General features: G+C 45.7%; 1 protein-coding gene across 1 annotated transcript; it reads left to right on the top strand.

Annotated features, from left to right (window-relative positions):
* Positions 1 to 5,957: 5,957 nt before the first annotated feature.
* On the top strand, positions 5,958 to 7,009 carry LOC141022378 (chaperone protein dnaJ 20, chloroplastic-like). Its single transcript, XM_073498625.1, has one exon. It carries the CDS (start codon positions 6,298 to 6,300, stop codon positions 6,793 to 6,795), a length of 498 nt encoding a protein of 165 aa, XP_073354726.1. The 5' UTR covers positions 5,958 to 6,297; the 3' UTR covers positions 6,796 to 7,009.
* Positions 7,010 to 9,688: the final 2,679 nt, after the last annotated feature.

Genomic DNA, 9,688 nt, shown 5'->3' on the forward strand with positions numbered 1-9,688 from the left:
CTTGTGTTTAACGGACGAACACAGCTTACTTATCTAAGGGCTAGCGGAGAATCATTCCGAACATATATCCAGAATGCTGGATGCAGGTCAATAGGCATAGCGCTGGCCATGTGGTCCAATAAACCACTCCCAAAACTACCGAGCCTCGTGGAATTAAAACGAATTCACCATTCTTATTTAATCTCTTATCTCCAACAGTATATGGGAGTCTGTCTCTAGATATCAATCTTAAGTTCTTGAGTGAACACAATATGTTTCTTAGCAGCCCTACTCATTCAGTTACCCATTAAGGGGCGTGCGGCAACAAGTAATGGCCGAGAAGTGAGAATTAAGGGTCTGTTTGATTCCAAATAAGTCATTAATTTATAAGTCGAAAAGTGAAAAAAGTGACTTATTTTACCAAACAGACCCAACTTATAAGTCACCCCAACTTATAAGTCATAAGTTGCTCCACCCCAATTTAAAACTTATAAGTCACCCCCTTTTGCGTGGGTCCCATCACCTTTACATTAAAAAACAAGGTGGAAAGGTGTGGTCAGGTGACTTATAAGTCAAGGCGTGACTTATAAGCCACTGGTTTTAAGTCACCTGACTTATAAGTCAGGTGACTTATTGAAACCAAACATGCCCTAACATTCGGCCACTTTAGATCAACAGGGAACATTCAGATTCCAAGAAGTCCAGCGGAAAACCAGCAAGGTTTTAGTCTTCACAAGCATATTATATTTCTCTTTTTTTTAGCTCTAAAGCAATTGCAGCAGACTTAGACTTGATCGATCATGGCAGAAAAGAGTCAAAAGACTGAACTTTTTGGCAGTCTTTGCTTTGCATTGTGCTATCTACTTTGAACACACATTTGTCAGGGTCTATTTGTCCGTAGCTGCCTCTTCTCACATGGCAATGGCATGGCCTTCCTGGTAGTAGGAGTATTTGATCTGGTCAGCTGAACAAGCAAAACTTAAAACACGCAGGCCACACCTACCGGTTAGTGAAACTTTCAAGCAATTGTTTGTTGGAGTCTCGTACAAACAAAATATACCTACCGCTCGATCTGTCGGTCGGTCAATGGAGCATTCGTGCGTCAGTTGTTGCAAATAAAGTATGTCCGGTGTGTGTGAATCTGGTCGACTGGCCGTGCACTTTGTCTTATCCACTGGACGGAGACGGACGGACGTACTCATTCAGAGTACGTTGAGTAGAATTCACCGTGGAGTATGCAACTAACGAACGCGTGACTCACGGAGACGAAGTAAACTAACGGGAAAACTAGCTAGCAAATGCGTGTTCATGCGGGTATGGAGGTTGCCGGCCTTTCACTGTCGAGTGTCAACCGGGTTTTCTAATGCATGAATGTCTGCAGCCACCAAATACTGTATACATGCTCCCATGTGCGGGTGTGAGATTAATTAGTGGAGGCCAGCCCATCATATTCCTATCCCATCGTCTGAATCTGAATGGCCTCGATCTCGAAAATTGTGTTGCTGCTGGTTTAATTTACACGATCTGGATCGACCATGACGGGTGAAGATTATCCTTCTTTCCCTGGTTGTCCGTAGCCCTCGTCCGGCGCGGGCAAGTGCAGCGCTGCAAACATTATCTTTCCTTGTTAATCGGTTTTCAGATAAGAGGTCCCATTGTACAAGTAATCAGATACTTGTGTTTGATAACTATTGTGAACGTTGCTTCGTCGCACCCCTTTTTTTTGCCGGGATAAGAAACATATTTAACTTCAGTCTGGTTTGACATGTTCAAGCAAGTTAAAACAGCCTAACAAGCACATAAGCCATTCTCATCACTTCTAGAAAGATGCGCCTTTATAGTTGCTGGCCAAGGGCTCAACGCAAGCAAGGAAATGAAGCTTCAGGTTCTCTATTTGATACAGTTCGGGCGTGTTTGGTTGCCGCCGGCTACAGTACCTACGTTGCATACCCTTCTCCACTCAGTCTGGATCCGGCAAAACAGCCTCATATGCGACATCTGCAAGTTATTTGGTTGCCTGCATATGGACTTCCTGCATTAGAGGATCAACTTTGGCACGTTGTTTGGTTGCCTATATTGTCTCGGCGCATACAACTACACGCTGTTTGGTTGCCCGCATGAGGTATGATTAAGAGCTAGCAGTTGCACTTATGTGTTAAGAGCTAGCAGGGGAAGGGGGAGAAGAAATGCAGTGTGCGCCGGACCATGGCGACTGCGGTGGATAGTGGTTGTGGCGCCGTGTCCGACATGACGAGCATGGAGTCGTGGGCGAGCAACCCCGTCGGCGGCACGACGAGCGACACCGTCGGCGAACTAGTTGTGGTGCTCGCGCAAAGATAGTGGACAGAGGAGGAGAATGCAATGCTCGCGCCATGGTATCGTCCGTGCAGTAGGACGAGAGAGGAGGCCGAGATGATCGACGCCGAAAACGGCTCCAGTGTAGTGGGACGAGAGAGAGGAGGCCAAGATGATCGACCCCATCGGCGGCGCAGCGAACTGCAGTGTGCATGGAGGCAGAGGACACAAGAAAGCAGTGTGCGCGCCATTACAGCGTCAGTGCAGTAGGAGGACGACAGAGAGTAGGCCTAGATGAGCGACGCCGGAAACGACTCTAGTGTAGTAGGACGCGAATAGGAGGGCTCTGAGCAGAGGACAGAGGAGCTCGGCATGGCGGCGTGAGTGCACTAGACTGTTGTTTAAGGAGAGATGAAGCTACGATCATCGAAACCAAAGACTTACAACACGAATGTTGTGCGGAATTGCGAGCTTAGGCTGTGGTCAAAGAAAATTTCAAACGATTGATCGTGCGCGACGAATCTAACAAAATTCGTTCAGAATAACTCCAAACGGGAACACGAAATAAAGAATTTCCGGCCGACGAAACTACGGACCGATCGCCTGAATGGAATCGTAGCATTGAGGTGCATCTTTTTCGTGTAGAGCTTACCTCGAATCGAAGCACCGTTGTATAGATCAGAGGAACAAGGAAGAGAGAAGATTAGAGAGAAGCTTAGTGGAGGTTGAAGAAGACCTCACGCCCGCTGGCTTGCGTTCGGCTCGGCCTGGCTCGTAAGAAACTGCCGATCTGAGCGTTTCCAGCGAGCAAGGCCCAAAGGTGCTTTAAGTTCCGTGCTATGCAGCCAACCAAACAGCCTGTTTCCTTCCCGCACGGGACTAGTTGGGCCTCATGCAGGCAACCAAACACGTCCTTCAAGAAAGCCACAACAAGGAGAGGTGCAGCTGCCCTGAAAGCTACTACTCTCTCAAAATACCCACCGATTTCTTCATTTCTGAAGGTTAAGTATGGAGGACTAGCATAACAAAGGATTGGCCTGCATGGAAGAGGAACAGCACCATTAATTGCAGAACCAGGCCGGCTTTTTCTAGGGCATCGAAGATTAATGGCTACTACCCTTCTGCTCAGGTATAGAACATGGCTAGGAGTCTAATTAAGGACTCGGTGAGCCGGCTATTTTAGTTTCACAATTAGTTCAAGAACTTTTTTAAAAGGATAGCACCTTGTCTCTGCATCGGTTGATGTATAAGTATTATTTATTTCCCGATAATGATGTATGAACGTACGTGGATGAACATGGTTGAATTTTCGATGCAGTACGTACATCTCCATTGCATTTCATTTTCACCAAGCACATAACAAGACTATTGCATCTCCATTGCATTGCATTTCATTTTCACCAACCACAAAACAGATCGGCTTCCGGTTTCTAAACTATACTGTGAATCCAGAAAAGCATCACGACACATGCACAATGATACTAGAGATATAAAATATAAAAAAAACCATGATGCCGCTGAGGCTCAAGATGCCGGAATACCGTCAACACCAACTCTTCTAGGTTGAAGGCTAGTCCAAGTATGAAACCAGTGTGCACATAAACACTATAACCTACACATGAGAGATACAAATAGTCAATTAAGCTCTCTCTTCTTCCGGAGGGAAATAGTCAATATAAGCTCTCGATCACGTCGAGCATGTCAATTTGCGGTGGGACACGACAAGACTGAGCTTTTGGTGAGGAGGCCTGTATATGGTTGTATCGCATCGATGGAACACATCATTCATGCACTAGGCTAGGATTATCATTTTTTAATTTTACAAATGCAACGTATGCGGATACGATCTGGTTTGCATCTTATCGTCACTCTTGTCTTACATACTGGCCAAGCTTTAGGTAAGCTGGAAAGGTAGATATTCTACTATACATAGGAAGTTGCATATTTCTAGTTAGGGTCGGCAAGCAAACCTAAACTGAACCCGTCACTGATTAACATAGATCATCGCCGGCCTTCACTATCTAAATGCAGCCATCGAATCTCATAGAATATGCAGAAGATGAATCAACATTATTCATTGTTAATTTGTTATTCGAGCAAAGTTCAAAGTGCTATTCTCATGCCGTGTCCTCTTTGTAACCAAACCCAAGAAACTTCGACTCATCTCATCTGCCACTGTCGCTTCTCGGTAAAAGTTTGGTGTGACATTGTTGACTGGTTTGGCCTTCCGGATATCAAACCCCGGGAATGGAGCTCGATGGGAGTGTCAACGAGCGGTGGGTTGGAGTTGCCCAACCTAGAGCTATTTGTGAAAGGCCCTGTCCTCCATGCTCAAGTTGATATCCTGGGAGTTGTGGAAGGAGCGCAGTGTGAGGGCCTTCTGCAACACTACGTCTCCCTCCACGTTCCTTGAGCACAACAACAAGGAGAAAATTATTGTGGGCACTCGCGGGGCTAAACACTTGGGTTTTGAGTGATGACCTTTCTTTCTTGCCCTTCTGTTGAGCTTTGTTACAAAGCTTCTCCCTTATTTACTGAAAATGGTAAGCTTTTTGCCTTATTTCAAAAATAAAGCTCAGGCGGTGCCAAATAGCAAACTGAAACAATATTCATCAAGAGTTGTTGATACCCACCGACGAACAGACCATGCATCCATTAGCTAGGTGAGCTTAATGCTAGAGGACATGCACCTTGGTGTAGAAACACACACACTTATCGAATAAACATGCACACTTTATCCTATGAGAACATATGAAGATTGAGTGGAATCGAGAAAAATACGAACACCCTTCCCAAGTCCAAGATGAACAAGCAATCATTTTTCAGTTTTGCTACGTCTCAGTCGACTTAGACTTCGTTATGTCTCAGTCGATGTTATATTCCATTGATCTTGCATTAAGATTCGTACAAAAATTTCCTTTCAGTTTTTTTCTTTTTCTTTTCATACACTATATCACTTGAGCGAGACTTAGTTAAGTCTCAGTCGACTGAGACCTAGACACACCCATCATTTTTTCCCTTCTAGAATACAAGTCATCACGGACAGATTACGAGTTTTGTGCCTGGTAATTCGCCTTGGGGTGACCTTTTTTTGAACCCGAGTGACCTAATTCTGGTTACGTGTAACCGTGTAGGTCGAAAAAATACATTTTCTTTTTCTGAAAACGGTCGACTGAAGACATGTTCACCGCGCCATGTGTCATGTGAATTTCACAAGATAAGACATGAATCCCAACAAAACAAGGGGCCGGGGTGCATTTGACATTGGCCGACCGTTCAACTTATACTGCCATCTCACAGCCAGTAGTTTTTTTTAGAGTTGCATTGGTCCCCAAGATCCATACGGCGACGATGAAAAATCAGGTGGCGGCCGGCCGGAGGCGGCCGCGAAGCGGGAGTTGGGTGTGAACATCGAGACGAGGGTAGGAAGGAAAGTCAAAATCCGTTTATCGAGCCTAAACGTCGGGCAGGCCTGAGGCTCAGCCCACCTTAAATTATGGGTGGTGCACACGGCCGGGCGCTTCTTCCATGGTCACCATGACACCATGCATCCAAGCTGATGGCGCGCACCTTCCTCGAACTTTACCGAAGAAACTGACTCTTAAACAGTGGTGTAAAAAAAATTAACGTTTAAACCTTACCGCCCGGCCCAGCATGTCTCCTGGCTCCGCAAGGCGCCATTTCACCGGTCCACCACCACCTTGCAAGTTGCACTGCGGCCCGATCGCCGGCGACGGCGACGTTAATAACCGCGGGCGCCCGTGCAACAAACGCACGCGTACAGCAAACCAACGGCACGCCTCGTTTGTCTCATCCGCGATCGGCCGGGTCACCCCCAGCTTCCAATCGCCTATATATTATGGGTGGTATCGCCATTCATTCTCCATCACCATCCGCCACAACACAACTCGCTCTGATCACGATCGCCTGACCCACAACACAACTTGCTCTGATCACGATCACCTGACCAGCAAGAGATTTCTTGATTTCTTCTTCTTCCTGTGTTTCATCGGCCAGCCATCCATGAACACCGCCAGCTCCAGTTCCGCCACACTGAGGTGCGCGGGCAAGCCTGCTAGCTTCGGCGCCGGCTTTGGCCGGAGGAGCGGCCACTGCAACTGCAGGGTGAAGGCGGCGGCGGCCGCGAGCGCGGGTGTCCGCTCGCCGAGCAGGGGCGACTACTACAAGGTGCTGTCCCTGGACCACTCGGCGGACGTGGGCGCGGAGGAGGTCAAGCGCGCGTACCGCCGGCTGGCGCTGCAGTACCACCCGGACGTGTGCCCGCCGTCGCGCCGGGCCGAGTCCACGGAGCTCTTCGTCGAGCTCCAGCGCGCCTACGAGACGCTGTCCGACCCTGCCACGAGGGTACAGTACGACGCTGAGCTGAGGACGGGCCGGGCGCCGACGAGGCCGACGGCAGATGGGTTCGCGAGGGATGTGTGGGAGGCGCAGCTGTCCGTGCTGCGGGCAAGGTCCGAACGGCGGCAGAATGGCAGCAGGTGCAGCGGCCGCCGATTCTAGAGTAGATTTGAACAGAGTGAACATGCCCCAGTCTGGCTGTGGTTTCATTGATTCTTTGACGGTGACATACCCTACTCTGGGGCGTTAAAACCTGTGTATGCATGTTTATTTGGTGTAGGCTCGGATACTATGTACTGCTCGACTTGATTGTAAGTTGTTGTACATGCAAAAGTTGGCATTATATTTGTCAAATCAACGTACAGTATAGAGTGAACATACGACGCACTATCGATCATGAGGCGTCTAGTTACTTCGTCAATCTTAATATGTTGTGTCCCAGAGGTATTCATAGACATATGGTGTGCATGTGTGCATGCATTCATAGGGGTAAATGTATGTGCATCTATATAAACATCTGCAATTGTACCGTGTTAAAAAACACAAAAATTGTAAGGTGGGCTAATTGGTGAATAACCCAAGGGAGTCCACTCTTTTTCAAAAAGTATCATAGCCAAAATGTTGGCAATCATCCAAGGGAGTATTTGTTTGGATGATTGCCAACATTTTGGCATGTATCCATGCAGACTTATCATTTCCAATTCATCTTTGTGACAATATTAACCAAATCATAGGCAAGCAAAACCTTGACCAAAGTTGTTTTTTAGCCAAATATTTGATAGGGTGAACATTGGCTCAAACCAAACAGCACCGGAATGCGATCACCTTTGACGGCGCACAACTCAGCCTATCCAGCCTCCTTAACACGATTAGGACGGAAGTCAAGCATTGGGCGGCTGCAGGCGCGAGCGGCCTAGCTGCGTTGCTCGCGGCTCCTAATACAGCTAGTGTTTAGTAGCGTTGTATTGTAACACCGGGTGTGCTTGTAGGTGAGCTTGTACAAACTCTTCTTCTATTAACGAATTGAAAGGCAAGACTTCTACGTTTTCTCAAAAAAAAGACCATCATATTATCGCCGCCTTCACATTTTCCACCTCTTACTTCAGATCCACTATGGAACACCACAATTCCAACAAATAAACATAGGAGAATGGCACCAGCAGGTCGACATATAGATGCAGAAGAGAGGCGGCTTGCGAACCATGACATATGGGACGGTGGCTCCGGCAACTGGAGAGGGGTCGTCAATAAAGACAACAGGCAGTTGCCACTTACCGGAGACGCACAAAGCTCATCAACCGCTATTTTTTGTTTTTAAAATGTGAAAGTAGTATAGAGCCTATTTGATTCTTAGATATTTGAATACATAGAAATAGGAAAAATCGTAGGAATATAATGTGATACTACGTCGAATTCTACTGAAACAAGGGAATTAGTATTATGAGTTGTTTGGCTCTATACTACATGAAAGTAATAGATGCATGACATGGTTGTCATAGACACAAAGAAAAATTTCCAAGAGATCTCAATTTTTTCTACAATTCCGATAAAATTGTGGTGTAGGAAAGCAATCTGTAGGAATTTTAGACGGTTAATTTCTTGAACAAAATGATCTTCTTCATATAAAAAATTGTATTAATTGGTCACTTCTGCTTCGGTACACCCTCGAGATTAACCCATACCCTTTCATAATAAAGAGTAGGATGGTCTTTTTTGAAAGTACGTGGTATGCCCGATACATTACATTTCCACCTCCGCCATGGGCTGGCCCATTCACGCACGTTTTACTTTACGGTTAAAATTTAAAAAATCAGCGTCCAACGTGATTCGAACTCGAGACCACCACACAAAATACTAACAGTCGTAACCAACAGGACACCTTAGTTGTGTTGATTTTATTACTCCCTCCGATCCTCTTTATCTTGCCTATAGTTTTCTTTTTTGCCTATTTACTCTGCTCGTCCCTGGTTTGTAGCACCTTTTTCCCAAGCCTGCTCCTATTGTTGTGCATGCGGTTGGACTCATGCATCCATGCTTCCAGTAGAAGATAAGGAAAATGTGCGCTGCTTTGAATTAAAGGAAGGAAATCAATATATATTTCCTGTTTTATTTCTTACCATGCAAGGACTACAACACGTACATGTTCTGTTGGCAAGGAATACTCCCTCCGATCTTTTTTTATACTCCCTCCAATCATTTTTATTTCTTACCATGCAGATTTTTAAACTTGGCATGCTGCCTTAGAATGGCGATGCAAGGCCCTACAAAAATTTCGTCAATTTGAACAATGTCGAAAAAATGTGCTCTGAGACGGAACCTTCCGCCCAACCCGAACGCTCTACCCGAATCTTTTTCCATTTAAATTCATGAACATTTTCTTAAATTCGCAAACTTTGTTTTCAAATTCATGAACTTTTTTCCATATACGAGAACTCTTTTCAACTTTTACAAACGTTTTATAAAAGCCCATAATTTTTTTCAAATTCATAACATTTATACAAGCACGTTGCGTCACGTTCGGCTAGTGTTTTGGGCTTTTCACGGGGAAAACCCTAGAGAATGCAAAGAATGCCATAACTCAATGAAATTTATCATGGATGCTTGGCATGGTGATGCTAGTGTGTGAAAAAAATCAAGGTCCATTTTATTGATGTGAAAAAACGTGCATCGAGACTTGCCCTACCGCCGGCCTACCCGAACCACCACATTTGAACATGGTGTGCTTCTTTCCATGCATGAAATGATGCAAATTTTTGCCAGCATGTGGGCATGCTCACTGCAAACCTCCATGCAAAATTCGAAGGAATTCGAGGCACAGAACGCACGTTGCGTCACGTTCGGCTAGTGTATTGGGGGTTTTCACCGGAAAAACCCTAGAAAATACATAAAATATCAGAACTCAATGAAATTTATCACGGATGCTTGGAATGATGATACTAGTGTGTGGAAAAAATCTGGGTCCATTTTACTGATGTGAAAAAAAATGCATCCAGACTTGCCCTACAGGCCTACCAGAACCACCACCTTTGTACAATGGTGTGCTTCTTTTCATGCA

This window comes from Aegilops tauschii, chromosome 5 (assembly GCF_002575655.3).
Source record: "Aegilops tauschii subsp. strangulata cultivar AL8/78 chromosome 5, Aet v6.0, whole genome shotgun sequence".
NCBI lineage: Eukaryota > Viridiplantae > Streptophyta > Magnoliopsida > Poales > Poaceae > Aegilops > Aegilops tauschii.